The 20684-nt window shown below is 40.2% G+C and overlaps 1 protein-coding gene across 1 annotated transcript in view; it reads left to right on the forward strand.

The window, feature by feature from the left end:
* SLC41A2 (solute carrier family 41 member 2) overlaps positions 1 to 20684 on the forward strand; it is a 96816-nt gene that overhangs the window by 67781 nt on the left and 8351 nt on the right. Inside the window, exons 8-9 of the mRNA XM_026657467.2 lie at positions 11138 to 11269; positions 14589 to 14737. Of these exons, the coding sequence (XP_026513252.1) occupies positions 11138 to 11269; positions 14589 to 14737 (281 nt within the window). The remainder of the gene's footprint in view (positions 1 to 11137; positions 11270 to 14588; positions 14738 to 20684) is intronic.

Raw genomic sequence — 20684 nt, forward strand, 5'->3', positions numbered from 1 at the left:
ATAAATAAAAAATTACTACTACTGTTCAGGTACCAAGGGCTGCTGGTTTCCCCTCCTCCCCCTTAACCAAGCAGTGGAGAACATAATATTTGCTGAGAGGGTACAGGTCTGTCTCATTTTACGCGGGGGTTCCGTTCCGCGGTTACCACGTAAAGCGAAAACTGCGTATAGCCAAAACCCCATTGAGTTCAATGGCGGGTGAAATCGCCCGCACTACAGGTATAGTATTGAAATTGTTGTTTTTCTCTTTTTTTGTTTTGTTTTTTTTTGTTTTTGCCGACTGCGTAAAGTTGAAATCGCGCATGTTAAATGCGCGTAAGATGCGACAGACCTGTATATGCTTGGCTACCCTCAAATTCTGTAGCTAAGGGAATTTCTGCTATTCATATATGGGACACAGAGAGCAAAGAGTAGTGGTTCTCAAACTTTTGTACTGGTGACCCCTTTCACACAGCAAGCCTCTGAGTGCAACCTGCGTTATACTTTAAAAACACTTTAAAAATATTTAACACTATTATAAATGCTGGAGGTGCAGCGGGGTTTGGGGTGGAGGCTGACAGCTTGCGACCCCCTGAGAGGTCTTGACCCCCAGTTTGAGAACACCTGGCTAAGAGTGTGGCTATATTATAATGTGCCTTCTGAAAGAGGAAATTACAGGTAAGTAATTTGCTTTTATTCGATGTAGGCTCTCCTGTGCTTCATAGTTGCTCTGGTGCCTCTTGATTATTGCTGTTGTCAGTGTAAAGTATAAAACTGGAATTTAGAAAATCTTTTTACATAAACATATCTGCACATACCTTATTAACTATCAAAGATCCTAAGTGTGGATTACCTAATAGGTAGCTTTTGAAATATCACTGTTGCTGACCAATCAAAAAAAAAAAAAAAACCAAACCCCACCCCACAAACTTCCCCTACCAGGGACTTTTCTTCTCTTGTGTTTTTCTGAAGATGGCAGGGCCCCTCATCAGAAAGTCTGACTCTGCTTCAAAGTCTGTCTTATGAAACCTAAAACTGCTAGTTTACCCTGCTCCCTCGGTATGATGCAAAAGAGAGACTGTATGGGTATGCACAGCACCACCTGAATCAGCCCTGCTGAGGGGATTTCCAGCCTTCCATACACTTGGAATTCTTATCTTGGGCCTCAAACAAGGACAGCAGCTGGGAGTTTCTCCCTCAAAATCCCAAAATGCTTCCAGGACACCTGTCCCACAAGACTTTTCCCACAAAACCCTCCTGAATGTAGTAATGCTGACCCTGAAGGATTTCCTTACCAGCTTTAAAGGACTGGTAACCCTGGTACCTCATTATAAGAATTTGCCAAAAAATAATATAATTATAATATAATAAGATAATAATGATCTGAACAATTTGCTTCAGACTGTGCTTCAGACTGTGCTGCAGACATGAAGTAAAGTGCAGCTAATGGAAATAGCTACTTTATGTTTAGGTTTTGGTATAATTCTCAAACAAAACATAATCTAGTGTTTTGGAAATAGGTGAGGTTTAGAAGTGATTTTATATATAACAGCAGTGTATATGTAGATATTTTGTCCATTTTCTGTGTTATGCAAACGTTTTTTCTACAAAATCTGAAAATTCCTGCAAATCACAAATGCTTTGCAGGGTTAGATAATAAAACCTTACTATCCAGATGGCATAAAACCATCCTCTTTAATAATAAAACAGAGCTATACTTCGTATATGCCACTAGCTTGTTCTGCTCATTAGCTGGTTTTGTTTATTATAAGATGGTCAGATATCTGGGGAGAAAATTTAAGTAGGGATCAAAGCGACTGGGAAAAGGTTTGCAGAAATCAATATGAGAACTTTAATACAAAACTGTAATTGTATTTCTATTGTCAAGGAGATGAAAACTAAGATCACATCTATGCCATAAATATATCTTTTCTTTCATATGAGTATGGTAAGTTGAACAACAGACCCTCTGTTTTTCCACAAATATTTTGTAAATGGCTATTGCCTGTTATAAACAGAAGCACTTGTTTTCAGGTGGGATGGTGGTGATGTGTATTTGTGGGGGATATAGGAGGAAAATCCTGTGCAATCATTCCCCATTTTAAAAATGTAAAATATTTCCCATTAGAAGAGTAAAGTATCTTAATAAATACATATATTGCTTTAAAATAGAGTGTGTGTGGAGCGCTCAGACAACACAAAAGTGCTTTGGCTATTAGGTAGCCTCAGACTATTCAACAATGAAATCTGATGCCACTATAAATCAGAAAGCAAATATATTCATAAGTTTGTATGGTAGCGGAGAGACTTGGTTGGGCAGCGAGTAGACTATTTTGCATCCTCAATTGGAAGAAAGTGTATTGGTCTCAGAATGGCACCTGTTCTGTATGAGTAGGTGCATAGTTCAATCTTTATTTTGGCATATACAGAGGTTGAGAATCCTGTTTATGGATATTTAATTCTGACATATTTGGGGTGATAGTTCTTACTTTTTCTTAGTTGTCACCTTACACAAGTAAAATGGTATATACTCTGTGCTGTTTTGCATTTTCTAAAAGTCTTTCTTTTAAATTTTTTACAAGATTATTTCAGGATTTATTAATTTCCACATCATAATTTGTTAGGTATATCCAAAATATTCTCACAATTTTAGTAAAATGAATCAATTTTTAAAATACATTATTTTCCTGGCTACATTTTCCAATGCATTAGCCAAAACAAATATGTATTGTTCCTATAAAAAAGTAATAACTTGCTCATACAATGTTGGCTCGAAATCTTTTCTGGAAAGACAGCTGTATAGGAGAACCTAATAGTTTATCTAACTCTACTATGTACATTAGGCTGAAACTTTCCTTGCCAGGTGTCTGCTTTAGGTGTATCTGTTTTGGAAAGTTTCAGCTAAAATGGTTTGCCCATTTCGGGGTCAAGCAAATTTTTCCTTGCAATTTCTTCTCTTGGATGCTGGGGGCCACTGTGGCACTAGGCGCCACAAATGAGAGCAGGTAGGCAAAGAAAAGCCTGGGGCTGGCCTGTGCCAGCAAACTCAGGCTTGCAGAGGTAGGTCTCCGGCACTGTTTCATTGCTGTGTAGACTTTCAGGTTTGAGCTGGAGCCCAAGCTCTGGAACCTTGTGAGGTGGGAGGGTTCTAGGGCTCGTACTGGAGCCCGAGCACCTGGGCAAGGCATTTGAACTAGAGTTTCCACAGGTTGCCATTAATTGTGTGTACCTTATTTTTTCTGGGTATCCAACTGGAGACCCTGCAGTCTGATCTGCAGAAGTCCTGAGCATTCACAGCTGAAACTGAAGTCAATGGGAGCTGTGCTTTGAACATATTAATTTCTGTATCATGCTAAGTACTCTGAAAAATATGGTCCTAGATGTCTGAAATTAGGCATCCAAAATTACTGGACACTCTTAACCTTAATCTTTCTGTGCCATCTGTAAAATGGGAATAACACAACTACCTCACCTCATAGGGGTGTTGTGAAAATAAATTCATGAGTGTTTGTTAGGCATTCAGATACTATAGTGATGAGTACCTTAGAAAAGCCCATGAGGAAATTAATAATGCTGTATACATTTAAGATTTTGAATAGTGTGCTGTAAATAAGGTATGGGGCACACACTGGACAATAAGAATAAAATGAAATATTGAATAGTTGCTCAGTTGGTGACCACAATTCATCTTGTGCACTGAATGAGGCAGGGAGGGGCCTATGGAAGAAATAGTATGTGATCATGTTAAAGACTGTATCATAATGCGTACCAGCTCTGCCTATAATAGGTATATGTTTTGGGGATTCATTGCAACAATGTACATATAACTCATTTCTCAAATTGTAGATTAAAAAGTTATTGCAGCCTTGATATAGCAAAAGTCATCAGCATTTGATTAGACGTATTGGGTTGGGGAGATGTGCACGCAACTGGAAACTTTAAATATATTGAACATCTTTATACAGGTGGAGTCAGATTCTACAATATGCTGGATGTCTTCTGTGAATTGCTAAATGGCTTCAACTCCCATTGACTTGCAGGCGATGCTCAGTAGCTTGTAGGATCAGACCCTTGAAGGAGGGAGGTATATACATTAAGATTACCCAACTCTTCCCTTTATAAGACTCTGTTTTCAGCTGTTTACAACATTGTCAAATGTAAACCATTTCAGCTGAAACTTTCCATGCCAGGTGTCTGTCTCTGGCTTCAAAGTTTTTGGAAAGTTTCAGCCAAAACAGTTCAGCCATTTTAGAGAATATGTTGGGGGGGGGGAATAAATATTTTATTAAAATGTTTTAAATATTTTAAAATTGCTATTGAGAACTTCTAGATTTCCATACTTTAGAGAAGGGATTTGAAATTTGGCAGAGGGGTGATGTTTGTGTCAGGTATGTACCTTTTGCTGTTCCTATGGAAATCTGCCCAAATGTTCCAGGAAGCCTTTGAAAAATCTGTTTGCACATGCTAAGTAGAGCCTTTAGACTTGCATGGCTAAAATCTTGGAAAATTCCATTCACACTGAGCATGCTCCAGGATCTCTCAGGTCCTGTGTATGTGGACTGTACATGAACCATCTACATACAGCAACCACACATGTCCATTCCTAGGGTACAGAGGCTCAGCAGAACTTCCCCTGAACTTTCAGCTCTTGGCTGATGTGGGCTGGAGTGGGACTGGACACCAGAACTGAGAGAGAACAGAGAGACTATTTCCCTTGTGCTCTCAGTATCCCCACCCCACTCCCTGCAGCTGGTGCCCAGGCAGCATGGAAGAAGAAGGTGCCTGACTCAGATACAGGAAGCCAAGAGCCAGATGAGGATGAGGGAAGAAGAAGGAGTAGATTGGGAGAAGGGGCCACAGTGGTTGGGGATGGGGGAAGACTGAGAGTGGAGGCTGCGAGACAGAAGGGGAGGACTGGGACCTGAGGGGTTGGGACTGGGAGACCGGAACTGGTTGGGCAAGACGGCTGGGGGGAACTGAGAAGCAGTTGGTGTGGAGAGTGAGACTGAGATTGAAGGAGGAGCTCAGGGAACTTGGACTTGTTAGGCAAGTAGACTATAATTGGGAATCAGTGAGGTGGGTAGGGGAAAAAGCAAATCTGATGAGAAGCTGTGGCGCATGGGAAGAACTGGGACTAGCTGGGCAAAGAGACTGGGACAAGAAGTCAGTGAGGGGGGCAGACAAATGGGGGAAGTGACTGGAGTTGGGGAAGGGTGAGAGACAGATTGGACCAGGAGTTGGGGGGGGGGCAAGTTGGGGCTGGCAGAGTGCTTGACTTCACAATCTTAATATTCTTTTAACATAATCTCTGACTGTGCACGTGCACAATAAAATGAAGATGATGGGTTGATGCAAAAATATGTAATTCTCTCTCTCTCACACACAAAGTGTGTGTGTGTGTGTGTATATATATATATATAGTGTTGTAGAGCAACTTATTTTTTTGTAATCAAATACAGTGAGTCTGAAGATGGGCAAATATACTTTAAACACCTCAAATACTTAGAACGATGCTATTAACAAGCATGTTTAACCATAGCGTAGCCAGGACATAACATTGTTTCCATGATAAATTAGGACAGGTGTTTTTTCTTTGAGAAATGTTATATCCACGTTATATAGCCAAGCTAACAGACTAGCTCAGTGTAATCTGTAGCAAAGCTCCTTTAACACAGTTCTCAGAAAAAAATTATTTCCAGTACTAGACACTGAAATTATGTTAGCAACCATATTCATAGATATAACTGGCATGATTTTGGCTGTACCATGGACAGGGTCTTATGTGTTGAGAGTGTTTGTTAAATGACAATGAACAAGGCTGACAACTGTTCTGTAGAAATATTTATCCTAAGGAAAGGGGTTGTCTTTTAACTCTAAAATGGTTCAGTGAAGTGACAGGTTTTTTTGGTATTTTTTAATAATGAAGTCAGGGATGGCATCCTTGTCTACTAGAGAGCTTAACTTCTGTTATCCTTAGTGACAGTGTAGTATTCTTATGCAGAAGTTAAGCAGATTTGCTTTGCTGTGAGGGATACAAGTCAATTTTTAAGATTTTACTTTCAAAGAAAATGTCATTATATATTATGGTTCCCATGTGACTAAAAAGAAACTAGCAAAATTAGTCTTTATAATAACCGGAAGGCTATAGCATGATGAGAGCAACATTTTTTTTCAGGAAACATATTTCTGATATAAAATAAACATAAATTTGTGCTTTGAAGCAGTCCATAGGCATGCCTGCAGTTAATTTCTTAATGCTATCAATTACAGGGCTTCCTTAGGCACTTAAAAGGAGTTCATTCAAAAGCTAGGGATTCACACCAGTAATTTGGTGAATTGACAACCTGTTGTTTTTCTAATGTTGTTAATCTACAGAATTGTATCTTTTAATGCTTTTCTGCTACCCTCAGTGATGTAATTAGTCTGGTATTGCCTGGGTAATTTCATGGGCATGGTAAAAAAAAAACCAAAAAAAAACCCAGCTATGAGAAGAAACAAATTGAATATTACTCCAAAAAAATACCTTTCCATTTGGCATTGATACTCTTAAGGTATGAATAACTTAAAAATCCTTAACTCTGTAGCTGATGAGAATTTAGATAATTAAATCTGAAATATTTTCAAAACTAATAAATATGACTTGACGATCACCAGACAAGCTGCAGCGGCACAGGTGCCAGCAAACAGAGCTGTAAACAGGGGATTTTCAGGGGGAGTTTGCAAGGGGAGTTTGTGGGGAAGACTAAGAGAGCTAGGCTTAGGAATAGACAGGCTAGTGAAGGGAGTGGGTGGTGTTCTGGTGCCTGTTGGGGGTTTGTTTTGCTGTGGGTGGCAGGGCCGGCTCCAGGCACCAGCTTTAACAAGCAGGTGCTTGGGGCAGCACCTGCAGCAATTCGGGGGCGGCAGGTCCCTCACTCCCTCTAGGAGCGAAGGACCTGCCGCTGAACTGCCGCCGCCGATCGCAGCTTTTTTTTTTTTTTTTTTGCTTGGGGTGGCAGAAATGCTGGAGCCGGCCCTGGTGGGTGGTGGTGTTTTGGTTCGGTTTGTGTTTCCCAGACTAACAGGTTTTAGGTGGGAAGGCTATGACAGATACAGAGGCAGCAGTGGAAGACACAATGAAGATGACTGGATGTGAAAGCTGCAGCATGTACATGATCCTGGAGGGGGTACCTGAAAAGAGTTTCATCTGCATGAAGTGCCGCCTGATAGAGCTGATGGAAGAAAAGATCTGAGGATTGGAGATGCAGGTGGAAACTCTGGTTGAGTTTAGAAGGGGGTTTGAGCAGATGATGGAGCAATGACATGAGGAGGCTGAAGGGAAAAGCTCGGACTTGCAGATGGAAGCAGGACCAAAGAACTCTGAGGGAAGACTATTGGATGAGGAAAGTGGACAGTGGAAGCATGTGACTAAGAGAACCAGGCAGAGGAAAAGACGGGCTAGTGAAGGAGAAATAGAGCTCAGGAACAGGTTTGCGGAGTTGGAAAATGAAGGGGCACAACAGGTGGTTGCTGAAGGTGAGATGGCAAGGAAGAAGAGAAGAGCAGCTAGTCCTATAGGAAGAGGGGAAGAGTCAATGGAGATAACACCAAATATGAGCCCCAGGAGGATATGGGATGGGTCGCAGAGGATTGCAAGGGACAACAGGAATCGTGAGGACTTGCAGCTAGAGGGAACAGGGGATAGACCGGAGAATCACACCGTCACCAGGAAAAGGCAGATCTACATGATTGGGGACTCCTTACTGAGAAGAATAGACAGGCCTGTAACCAGAGCTGATCCGGAGAACAGAAGGGTGTGCTGTCTGCCAGGTGCTAAGATACGGGATGTGGACCCGAGGCTGAAGAGGATCCTAATGGGAGCGGGAAAGAATCCGCTGATTGTCCTCCATGTGGGAACAAATGATACGGCTAGATTCTTGCTGGAACGTATCAAGGAAGACTGTGCCAGTCTGGGGAAGATGCTTAAGGAAATCGAGGCTCAGGTGATCTTCAGTGGGATTCTGCCTGTTCCTAGAGAAGGGCGACAAAGATGTGACAAGATTACGGCGATCAACAGATGGCTCAGACAGTGGTGCTATAAGGAGGGCTTTGGGATGTATGGCCACTGGGAGCCATTCATGGACAGAGGATTGTTCTCTCGGGATGGACTTCACCTGAGTAAGGAGGGAAATAGACTTCTAGGATGGAGGCTGGCATAACTGATTAATAGAGCTTTAAACTAGGAATTTGGGGGAGATGGTTGGGGGATGTCCAGGTAATCTCCACGCCGGAATTTAACATTGAGAGGGAAGAAAACGAAGTAAGAAAGGATACAGCTGTGGGTATGAAAATGGACATAAAGAGGAAGGGTAGTGTAGATACCGGTCTAATATGTAATATTGGTGGTAGAATGTCTGTGCCTAATTGGGTAAAGAATGTCAGTGAAGCCAAACGGCAAAAATTAAGATGTTTGTACACTAATGCAAGGAGCCTAAGTAACAAAATGGAGGAACTAGAGCTACTGGTGCAGAAAGTGAAACCGGATATTATAGGGATAACAGAAACATGGTGGAATAGTAGTCATGACTGGAGTACAGGTATTGAACGGTATGTGCTGTTTAGTAAAGACAGAAATAAAAGCAAGGGTGGTGGAGTAGCATTGTATATCAATGATGAGGTAGACTGTTCCTGGATGAGGGCAGACAAGGGAATAACTTTGCTTATTCACTCCTCTGCTCAGCAGATTATGGAACTGGCTTAACTCTAGAGATCAAACTCCTAAATCTGCTCAGAAGCTCTATAGATTTCCTAAAGAAATAGTTTGTCTCCTTCAAAGTGGATTCAGCAGTAATAGCCTGATTGAAAAACAAAACAAAAAACCCCTACCCTCTCTTTGGATGTATCCTTGTGGAATCCCATTAACAGAAATTTGGAATTGGGGAAATAAGAACATTTCTGACTGACTAATTACAGCTCAGTTTTCTGTTGAGTCTTGTCCCTTCTATCTCTATGCTGACATAACATCTATCTTCCTATCAGAGTTGTGAACATTATCTACATTTTTTGTTGTTCGCTTACAAACTATTATTTGAATCTAGAGCTTCAAAGAAATATCTTAGTTTTGAATGCTATCCAAGCATTTTGAGGCTCTTTAATTTCAGAAGAAGTCATTTTCTTTCCTATTACTCTTATTTCTATAGATTTATTTCAGAATACGTCTTTAAAAAAAACTATTTACCATTTTGAGGCTATGCTCTTGTGGTTTATTAACACCAGAATTGTTTCATAGAAATGTGGCATTATACTGGTATGGTGCAGCTACTTTGCTTTATACTGCCAATAGATATACACTGTACACTATTCATATATATAGTGGCTTAACTTCAAATGTGTTCTATTTTAAAATATTTTGGCAAAATGCTAATAATAAAATTAAGTTCAGAATAATCTTACAGAGGCCAGCCATGGGCCAGTCCAAAGAAGTTAAGTGTGTGCGGGTGGTCGGTTAGCCAAGAGGTTGATTGGTATCAGGGGCAGTCTGGGGCAATGGCTGGAGTTCTCACAGGGGTCAGTAACTGGAAGATCCAATCCAAGGGACTGGGTTAGCAGGTTAGGGAGGTGAGGTAGGGCAAGGCAGCATGGCAACAAAGTGGCGTCAGACAAGGTAGGGTGAGGCAACAAGGCAGGATCAGGTGAGGCAATCTAGGCAGCAGTGAGCAGGCAATGGTTTGTTGTTCAGACAGCTTCCTCTTGGGGCCTTTGTATAATCCAGGCTCCCAATGAGAGTGCTGCCTGTCCATCCAATCAGAGGCCTGGGGTTTGGTTGCTGTAGCTCTGTAGGCCTTTAGCACTAAGGCTGTTGGTCCAGGGCAGTAGTTAAGTGCTCTGTCATGGTTCAGCAGCTTAGTATGCTGCTTAAGGACCTCAAGAGTCTAGGTTCAGTACTGATATCCTGACAGTATTCCAAGACAAAAATAACTACATTAAAATAGTGTTAAGTCTGAAAGAACTTATAACTTAAGGATGAAAAAATGTAGAGATGTTGTCTTCATCTCTAAACCAAGTACTGGAAATTCAGCATTAAGATTTCAATTAAAAGAATTCCAAACATGTTAAAGTATGGATATGCACAGTTAATGCAGCCAAACAACCTTAATTCCTGCCCAGTAGCAAAGCTGTGCGGTAACCATCTGATTATGCTTAAGACCTTTGGTGTGTGTGGTCCTAGATTAGATTGTGTTTTTTGAAGACAAGAGGTTTTTCTCATATTTTTCCCTTTATGGTGTCCTTAGCTCTTTAACTATTGTCCAGAGTCTCCACAATAAATACCACTCTCGTCAGCTGCCAGCGTTGGAATCAAACTCTCTGCCCCCTCCCTCATTTTTTAGTTATTATCCTGAGTGGAGTGATCTTTGATGGTTTAAAGTGGTACATTCTACTCTATTGTCCAATACATGAATATATTTATAATAATCAAACTTTTATTCCTTAAGGGAAAAAGTGATGAAAAATTAGATAATTTGGAAAAAATTAATATAAAGATGGATAATATAAAAACAGGTGAAAAGTTCTCTATTTACCTATACCTGCTCTCCAAAGACAATTATTAAGATGATAGATCTAAAATTCTTGAATCCAGCCCTCCAGCAGATGAATATTAAGAATTCTCTGACCATAGAATTCTGCAACCATTAAACTGCCTCACCAGCATGCAGTCCTCTTCATGCTTCTAAGGGTATCATGGCTCTCTTGCATTGGTTCCAAAAGCAATTTTAGTCTTTAAATGAAGACTGGATATCTTTTTAAAGAGATGTGCTATAGCTTAAACTGAAGTTATGGGCTTGATATAGGAATTACTGGCTGAGGTTCTATGGCCTATGTTGTACAAGAGGTCAGACTAGATGATCATATTGGTCCCTTCTGGCCTTAAAAATCTATGAATCTATGCAAATCAAATCTGGGCAAGAGCTGAGTTCAATTTTATTTTGAGTCTTCCAGTCACATTGTGTTTAGTGTTGGCCTGAGTAGAAGCAGAATAATAAATTTCCATGGTGAAGATGTTTTCACCTTTTGACCTTTGTACTCTGTGTGATGGGCGTAATAATAGTTGATAAGTTTGATAAATTGTTATCTGTCTGAGAAGAATCAGTGAAAGATGTCATTTCTTTTTCTGTTTCAGGTATTGGTGGTAATTTAGTGGCAATTCAAGCTAGCAGAATTTCTACCTATCTCCATTTACATAGCATTCCTGGAGAGTTGCCAGAAGAAGCAAAGGGTTGCTATTACCCATGCAGAACCTATTATGGTACAGGTATGTATTGGTGGTTGTTAATTGTTGCAACTAGATTTTTTGCTTTTTGCACTCTTTTTTGCTTCTGTAGACCGACCTGTACACCCAGTGAATGTGGGCACCATATTCAGCTGTTGCTGTGATAGGTAGACAGTAATGAAAGATTCCTCTATCTGCAACAATTGGGCAGTAAGGAGGTTGTTTATAGGGCTTGAGTGGGAGAAGTGTAATAGGGACTGAGGGACAGAGATGGAAGTCAGGAAGGGTTACAGATACTCCCCAAACGGCTGCACTCAATGCTGCTTTGTCCTTTTATCCTCCAGTAACTCATTAACTTCTGCAGAAGTTAATCTGCAGAAAAGGACCTAGGGGTTACAGTGGACGAGAAGCTGGATATGAGTCAACAGTGTGCCCTTGTTGCCAAGAAGGCTAACGGCATTTTGGGCTGTATAAATAGGGGCATTGCCAGCAGATCGAGGGACATGATCAGTCCCCTCTATTTGACATTGGTGAGGCCTCATCTGGAGTACTGTGTCCAGTTTTGGGCCCCACACTACAAGAAGGATGTGGAAAAATTGGAAAGAGTCCAGCGGAGAGCAACAAAAATAATTAGGGGTCTGGAGCACACGACTTATGAGGAGAGGCTGAGAGAACTGGGATTGTTTAGTCTGCAGAAGAAATGAATGAGGGGGGATTTGATAGCTGCTTTCAACTATCTGAAAGGGGGTTCCAAAGAGGATGGATCTAGACTGTTCTCAGTGGTACCAGATGACAGGACAAGGAGTAATGGTCTCAAGTTACAGTGTGGGAGGTTTAGGTTGGATATTAGGGAAAACTTTTTCACTAGGAGGGTGGTGAAGCACTGGAATGGGTTACCGAGGGAGGTGGTGGAATCTCCTTCCTTAGAGGTTTTTAAGGTCAGGCTTGACAAAGCCCTGGCTGGGATGATTTAGTTGGGGATTGGGCTTGCTTTGAGCAGGGGGATGGACTAAATGACCTCCGGAGGTCCCTTCCAACCCTGATATTCTATGATTCTATGAACTTATCTCTCCCATCCAACCTCAGAAGTTCACTCCCGTTCTCCACCAACACCCCGTTTATCCTCTCTGTCAAGTCCTGGCTAGGAGTCAACTAGGGCTGGCTCTAGGATTTTTGCCGCCCCAAGCAAAAAAAATTTTGGCCGCCCCCCCCTTTTTTTTCATGTCCCCCTGCCCCGCCCCAACTCCACCCCTTCCAAACCCCTTCCCCAAATCCCCACCCCCGCCTCCTTCCCCGGCGTGCTGCATTCCCCCCCCATTGCTTCCTGCGGGCCCCCCTCGACCTCCCGTCCTAGCTCACCTCCGCTCTACCTGCTTCCCCGGGCGTGCCGCCAGGCGAGGGAGGGCGGAGAAGTGGAGCAGCGGCGTGTTCAGGGGAGCAGGCGGAGCGGAGGTGAGCTAGAGTGGGGGGGCGCAGGAAGTAATGGGGGGGTAGAGGAACCACTCCCCGCTCCAGCTCACCCCTGCCGCCTCCCCCGAGCGCACCGCCGCTCGGCTTCTCCTCCCTCCCAGCCTTGCTGCGCGAAACAGCTGTGTAGTGCGCGGCGAGCCTGGGAGGGAGGAGGGAGAAGCAGAGTGGCAGCGGCACGCTCGGGAGCAGGCGGAGGCGGAGAGAAGGCGAGCTGGGGTGGCAAGCTGGGGCGGCGGGGGCCCTTTTCCCCCATGCCCTGGAGTTGGCGCCTATGATGGCCGGCGCCAGAATGCCGCCCCTAGAAATGTGCCGCCCCAAGCACCTGCTTGTTTTGCTGGTGCCTGGAACTGGCCCTGGAGTCAACACACATGCACACATTGTCCTTCTCTTTCCAGTATTTGTGGAGAGTGTGCTGATTAAATACTGGGTTCATTATAAATAGTCTCTGCTTTCCCCTCCCAAGCCCACCCACTGACTCTCTTGGACCTCACCCCCTTCTCTGGGTCCTTGCTTCTTCATCACCACCACCACTCCCACCTCCCAATCCCTGCTTCCTCACCACGACCACTGCTTCCCTCCAACACACCCCTCCAGAATGCCTGCTTTCCTCCCATTCCCAACTCCACTTTATCACCCACCCACTTGCCTTCAGGTGTCTGCTTCCCCCTCCATGCCCTAGTCCCCACCTTCCCTCCTTACCCCCCAAAAAACCCTATCTTCCAGGCTTTCATGTCTGTTAGCCTCCTAGCTACTCAGTCTCCCCATACAGCAAGTTATGCTGCTGCCTCTGATTTGTGTAGGCAGCAGCAGAGATTCCATTGCCTGCAGCACCAGGTAGTCTGACTTTCCTCTAAACTGAGATTTTCTGGTTTTCCAGTTTCCTCCCAAAATCAGTACGGTTCTCTCCACTCCCTGAAATTTTGGAAATGATCAGATGTGGTGTTCCAACATTATTACCTTACATACAGAGAAGCAAAGAAATGCCATCAAGTTGAGTGTAGAGTCTCGCTTTGCTTGGCTAATAAGGAATTTCATTCATTCAAGTGTAAATTCTGTAATATGTCAGCCTATCCTGTAGGAGTTGAATCGTATTAAGGCAAAAGACTTGCTTCTCCCAGAACTTGTTTTGTTTCCCGACTCTCTCCACCCTCTTTACTACTAATTGGGAAAAGTATCCTTCAGCTATCTAGTGCTGTTCTATAAACCAGCAGATAGTGTTGTAGCTGAAACTTTACCCAGATGCCAAGAACTTTTTATTTCCTGCTTCACCTTGTTAGCCTAAGTCATAATGGTTTTATTCCATCCATGTGATAATACTTGAATGGGAAGTTTCCAGTCAAGTTGTTATCATCATGCCACACAATAGTTGCTCTGACTTCCACAGTTTTTCCTTAAATTTAGAACAGAAGGTACCATTTGTAAATGTGTGATAGCTTTTGGCAAGAGTTGATTTTTGAGAAGCTTCTGTTGCTCTTTGATATTTATTAAATGTACTCTAACTAATAAATAAAAAATAGGTGAATGTGAAGTTACTGCTTAGCAATATAAAAAGCCCTCTGAGGGACTTATGTAGAAGGTAAGGGTGGCCAAAACTTCCCTCTCCTGAGGGAATATATAGGGGCCTACTGCAATTTAAAGTGGGTGGTAATGTTTAGGTAAGGAACCCAGTCAAGGTGGCCAGGGGATGGTCTGATTCAGAGCAGACCGTCAGCAGTCCTGTTGATCCCCTGGCAGACACTAAACATAGAAGAAACTCTGAGGGAATTTGATGGTGAAAGTCATGCATGCCCTCCCAGAAGGGTACAATTTGCACCCCTTATATTATTGATAAAAATATTTTCCAGCTTTCAAAGGGATAAACGGCATTTTTATTTTTATTTTTGTATTACAGGAGTAAATAACAAATCAGCCCAAGTTCTTCTCCTTTTGGTGATTCCTGGGCATTTAATTTTCTTGTACACCATCCATTTAATGAAAAGTGGTCATACCTCTTTGACTCCAATTTTTATAGCAGTATATTTGTTTGCAGCCCTGCTACAGGTAAGAATAAAAAATGGTTATAATATGTTTTAGCTCTCAAAGAATACCATGTTTGATACTTGCTTTTAGATATGTAAAGAGTAGAAGCAATAGGGTGTGTGTGTCCGTGTTATGGGTTATCAGCACACACCCTCTTTGTAATAAATTATTATCACACATACCCAACAGCTTCTACAACTGCATTTTGGGGTTTCTCATCAGATACCTCACCGTGTCATTTTCCCAAGTGTATGTTGTGCTTTTTCTTTGTTCCTCATGTGTCAGCACCATTAAAGCCAGTAAGCATCATGTTAAACAATGGGAAAGGAATATGGCCTTTTTTAATAGAAAGCAGGCCAAGAAAAATTCCTAAAAAAGTCTCAACTTGGTTTCATTCACATAAAATGGATCACAATCTTGTTGGTTAACATAATCCACAAATGTAACAGTCTTACCTATATGCTTGTGTGCATCTCTTAAACACTCATTAAAGGTGAAGTCAGTTTAGCAGTAACCAGAATAATAATTGTTAATTGCATCCGTTGTTTTTATTAAACATTTTTGCATCACTTTTGCTGGCTTTATTTAAGTCTCTAGCCCAAGCAATAGCAGCAGTTGAAAGGAGCCTTTCAAATAGTCATAGCGTAAGCTGAAGTCACTCCAAATAAAGAAATCAGCTTATACATTGAATTGATTTATTTACAGTCAAGTTTTAGTTAAAACTTTGCTGAGTTGAATAACACATTTAGTTTTGTTTTTTTTTAAATGAAGGACATACTTGAAAGATCCATATGTGGAGTGTAGGTCTTACTTCTAAAATAACTATTACCAAGTTATCTTTAAAACTAACATAATCATAGTCAACAAATCTCTTACATAAAAAAAACCCTGTAATTCAGTGTTCTGAACTGTTTTTCTGTGTTTATTGGAGTGGTGTTGTTTCAGTTTAATTGTAAATGGATAAAAAAAAATCACCTGCATTGTATATTTTAAATATACTAATTTTTTTGTGTGGATCTGCTGAAGTTAGAAATTCAGTGATTAAAAAGATGGATTTTGCAAACTTCTAGCATTTGAATTTTATATGAGAACACCACCATTTTTTCACCTAGTATACAATTGGAAAACTCAAGGCCTTGCATATAACTGTGTCTCATACTAAAGTTGTCATGCCATTATTTTTAACTCTTTTCCTTCATACTTAGTGTTCTTTCCCATTCTATCACTTTGATTTGTTTAATTTCTCCTTCTCCACCCCCCTCTCATGGACTTACTTTACATTATCCTGATGCAGATTTCACTGAAAGCAATGGAACTGCTGGAATAAATTGATTTTATGTTTTTCTTTTATAATTATATTAGCAACTATGCAAATACTATATTATCATTTCCCTCAGTTTTGAATTGGCATTTGGAAAGTCTCAGGTTTCTCTTGCTGCTAACTGCTGATGCTAAGAATAGGCAGGGCTTTTTAGAATGGCATGGTAGAAAAATCTTGGCATCAGCATAAGTATACATTTAAAGTACATTTTCAAAAATGCAAGAAAATTGCAAGGCCTGATTCACCTTTCACTTATGCCAGTTTTACAGTAGTAATATTCCACTGACATCAGTACAGTCCATCCTGATTTTTAATCTGATATAAGCAAGAGGAGGCTGAAGCTTCCAGTTTTTCCTTTTGTGGATGATTTTCCTTTTACCACCATCTATCTCTGGCCATGACAGACATTTTGCAGTTATTGTTCTTTAGTGGCTGAATCACAACTATTGCACACTATAATTTTTCAAGGGTCTTTTGCAAAGTTACAATTAAGAATCCCATATTTCTAGTCACCTTATGAAAATATTCCACTACATTGATGGTTTCTTTTCTCTTCCTTTATTCCCATTTTGTTATACCAGATATAATCACATTTCTATAATGCTGGTATATAGAAAGGTTTTGTATAGCTTTAATTAGCGGAATTCAGATTTTCATATAAATGACACTTCCCTGTCCCTTGAGTCATGATTACATCTTCAATTATCTGTACCACCTTAATCAGTTACGCTGGTGCTCTTTCTTACTGCCTATTGGGACCTTAAGAGTGGGGGCCTCCCATGCAATTGCACGTTTCTTAGTTTTCTTCTTTTTTAACATTAAACCACTTCATTTCTTGCCTTTCATTTTCTGCTCAGCACTAGTGACGACATCTAGACACCTTGATAGTAATGAGAATAGTTTGAAATTACAAACTCAATCCTTCTCTGCTGGCCTTTCTTTAGAGATATGCATAGATCAACTCTAATCTTGTTCTAATTCTTTTTTTCCCTTGGGACTTTTATATTTTGTCCTCCTTCAACAGTTAGCCTTTTCAAGGATTTAGTGTTTTGCCTTCATAGTAAGATTAGAAAATCTCACAGCTAATTACTGTCATTTCAGTTATCAACCAAACCACAATTTCTTGAGCAATGAAATACAAAACTTGGAGTTGTTTCCACTTTGTGTTTAAATCTTCAGTATACATCTTGTTTTATGAAAGACCTACATTTTAACAGGCTAAAAGTGCTTTTTTAAAATCTGAGGTAACAAATGAATATCTGTAGACAGCCAGAACACAATAATACCCAAAGGCAATAATCAGTTATGGGCAGTCTAAACTGAGCAGGTTTGATATCCTATTGCTTTATTCATTATATTCATTTAGGGCAAAAATCTGTTGTAGAATATTTGCACTTTCTTTCTGTTATGGTGATCATAGCCACATACTGAATCTATTTATAGTCCCTCTGGTATACTAAAATTCTGCTTAATAAATGAAAATGGATGACTTTTCTAGCCCTAAAAACCTCTTGACATTTTCAAGATGATTATAAAGGAGAACAGAGCTTTGATCGTGATGGGAACCGCTGGTTTAATGTAACTAATCTCTCCACAGCAACACCGCTATATCTTCCACTGAGTAGCCCCCCCAACAGTACCCCATCAAATTGTCTTTATTCTTCTTCATCACCATTGTGATGTCTCTCTTCCTGTTTATCGCCCCTCCCTGGGTGTGATTCAATGCCCACACAGTCAGTGGCTTCCATTAAATTCAGTGGTCTTTGGAGCATTTTCACGGGGTGTCTTCTTTCCCTATCCTCATCCCCTGTTGTTAATTTTGTCTTCATCCCTTCCTTTCTTTCTTATTTCTAATACCTTTATACTCTTTTCCACTGATACTTTATTCAGTTCACTTCATATGTCTCTGCTACTTGCTCACTCCCAGATGTTCTATGCCTCTTCTGTGTAATATAGTTAAAAACATTTATGGGAATGGAGTCATTATGATTTGTTTACATTAGGGCTGTCAAGCGATTAAAAAATTAATCGTGATTAATTGCACTGTTAAACAATAAGAGAATACCATTTATTTAAATATTTTTGGATATTTTCTACATTTTCAAATATATTGATTTCAATTACAACACAGAATACAAAGTGTGCAATGCTCACTTTTTATTTATTTTTGATTACAAGTGTTTGCACTGTAAAAAACAAAATAAATTGTATTTTTCAGTTCACCTAATACAAGTACTGTAGTGCAATCTCTTTATCATGGAAGTTGAACTTACAAATGTAGAATTATGTACAAAAAACTGCATTAAAAATAAAACAATGTAAAATTTTAGAGCCTGCAAGTCCACTCAGTCCTACTTCTTGTTCAGCCAATCACTCAGATAAACAAACTTGTTTGTATTTGCAGGAGATAATGCTGCCCGCTTCTTGTTTACAATGTCATCTGAAAGTGAGAACAGGTGTTCTCATGCCACTGCTGTAGCTGGCGTCAAGATATTTACATGGCAGATGTGCTAAAGATTCATATGTCCCTTCATGCTTCAACCACCATTCCATGGAACATGCGTCCATGCTGATGATGCCCGCTTCTTGTTTACAGTGTCACCTGAAAGTGAGAACAGGTGTTCTCATGGCATTGCTGTAGCTGGTGTCACAAGATATTTACATGCCAGATGTGCTAAAGATTCATATGAACACGCATCCATGCTGATGATGGGTTCTGCTCGATAACAATCCAAAGCAGTGAAGACCGACGCATGTTCATTTTCATTATCTCAGTCAGATGCCTCCAGCAGAAGGTTGGTTTTCTTTTTTGGTGGTTCGGGTTCTGTAGTTTCTGCATCAGTGTTGCTCTTTTAAGACTTCTGAAAACATGCTCGACACCTTGTTCCTCTCAGATTTTGAAAGGCATTTCAGATTCTTAAACCTTGGGTTCAGTGCTGTAGCTATCATTAGAAATCTCACATTGGTACCTTTTTTGCGTTTTGTCAGATCTGCAGTGAAAGTGTTCTTAAAATGAACAACATGTGCTGGGTCATCATCCGAGACTTCTATAACAAGAAATATATGTCAGAATGTGGGTAAAACAGAGCAGGGGACATACAATTTTCCCCCCAAGCAGTTCAGTCACAAATTTAATTAACGCATTATTTTTTTAATGAGTGTCATCAGCATGGAAGCATGTCCTCTGTAATGGCGGCCGAAGCATGAAGGGGCATACAAATGTTTAGCATATCTGGCACGTAAATACCTTGCAATGCTGGCTACAAAAGTGCCATGCAAATGCCTGTTCTTACTTTCTGGCGACACTGTAATTAAGAAGCAGGCAGCATTATCTCCTGTAAATGTAAACAAACTTGTTTGTCTTAGTGATTGGCTGAACAAGAAGAAGGACTGAGTGGACTTATAGGCTCTGAAGTTTTACATTGTTTTGTTTTTGAGGGCAGTTATGCAACGACAACAAAATCTACATTTGTAAGTTGCACTTTCATGACAAAGATTTCACTACAGTACTTGCATGAGGTCGGTTGAAAAATACAATTTCTTTTATCATTTTTACAGTGCAAATATTTGTAATCAAAAGTAATATACACTTTGATTTCAATTACAACACAGACTACAATATATTTGAAAATTAGAAAAACATCCAAAATACTTAATTCATTTCAATTGGTATTCTATTGTTTAACAGTGCGATTAAACCTGCGATTAATTTTTTTGAGTTAATCGTGTGAGTTAACTGCAATTAATCGACAGCCCTAGTTTACATAAATATAAATTAGCATTAATATAGTTTTAGTTATTACTAATCAATAGTACGCTATGTGTAGTAACAGAAAAACTTGTAGAAAGTCACGGAATGAATTTACAATCACTTTTTAAACGTAACCATTGACCTCTGTAAATACTGGTTTTGATTTTGAAAATAGTGTGAACTAGTCAGTATTATGGACTAACGATTATTTTTATAAACAAAGCTGTTTTGATTTTCAAAAGATGAAAAAAAAACAGCAAGCAACTTTGTTTTGTTCCTCTAACTGTAAATGTACCATGTCTTTTAAACTAAATAAATTATTTGGATCTATTGCTTGAAATCTTGGCTCTGTTGAACTCAATGGCAAAACTTCTGCTAACGTCAATGGGGTCAATATTTCAATCATTTTATTTACATTACACCTGAGAAAAAGTAAACCACTTTTCATGTAGGGATACTTTTTTTAAGATTGAGTGTAAAATTTCAGAAATAGTTTTATAATATAAAGCCTGGCACATACTTATCTATGGCACCATTCTCAGGTAATGCAAAATAAGTACTATAATTATGCCTACACTATGTACAAATACCTACTGAAACCTATACATTACTTCATTTTATGAAAAATGCAAATAATACAGCATATATTGTCTGGGCAAACAATTGTATATTGCTGAAAATCAAACATGACAGCAGACTGATTTAAACATGGCTTGGGTTTGGTGTGTATTGTATTGTTGAGGGGGGAACATATTTGTTTTCTGAAACCTATACAAAGCCAAGCTTTTGATACCTTCTTCATGAAAATACAGTCTGGCTATGGACCAACAATGCATATCTGATTGAATAGCTCAGGGACATGCAAAAGGGGGGCAAGCAGGAGTACAGGGTTCCCC

Source organism: Terrapene carolina, unplaced genomic scaffold, assembly GCF_002925995.2.
Source record: "Terrapene carolina triunguis isolate 2854851 unplaced genomic scaffold, T_m_triunguis-2.0 Scaffold247, whole genome shotgun sequence".
Taxonomy (NCBI): domain Eukaryota; kingdom Metazoa; phylum Chordata; order Testudines; family Emydidae; genus Terrapene; species Terrapene triunguis.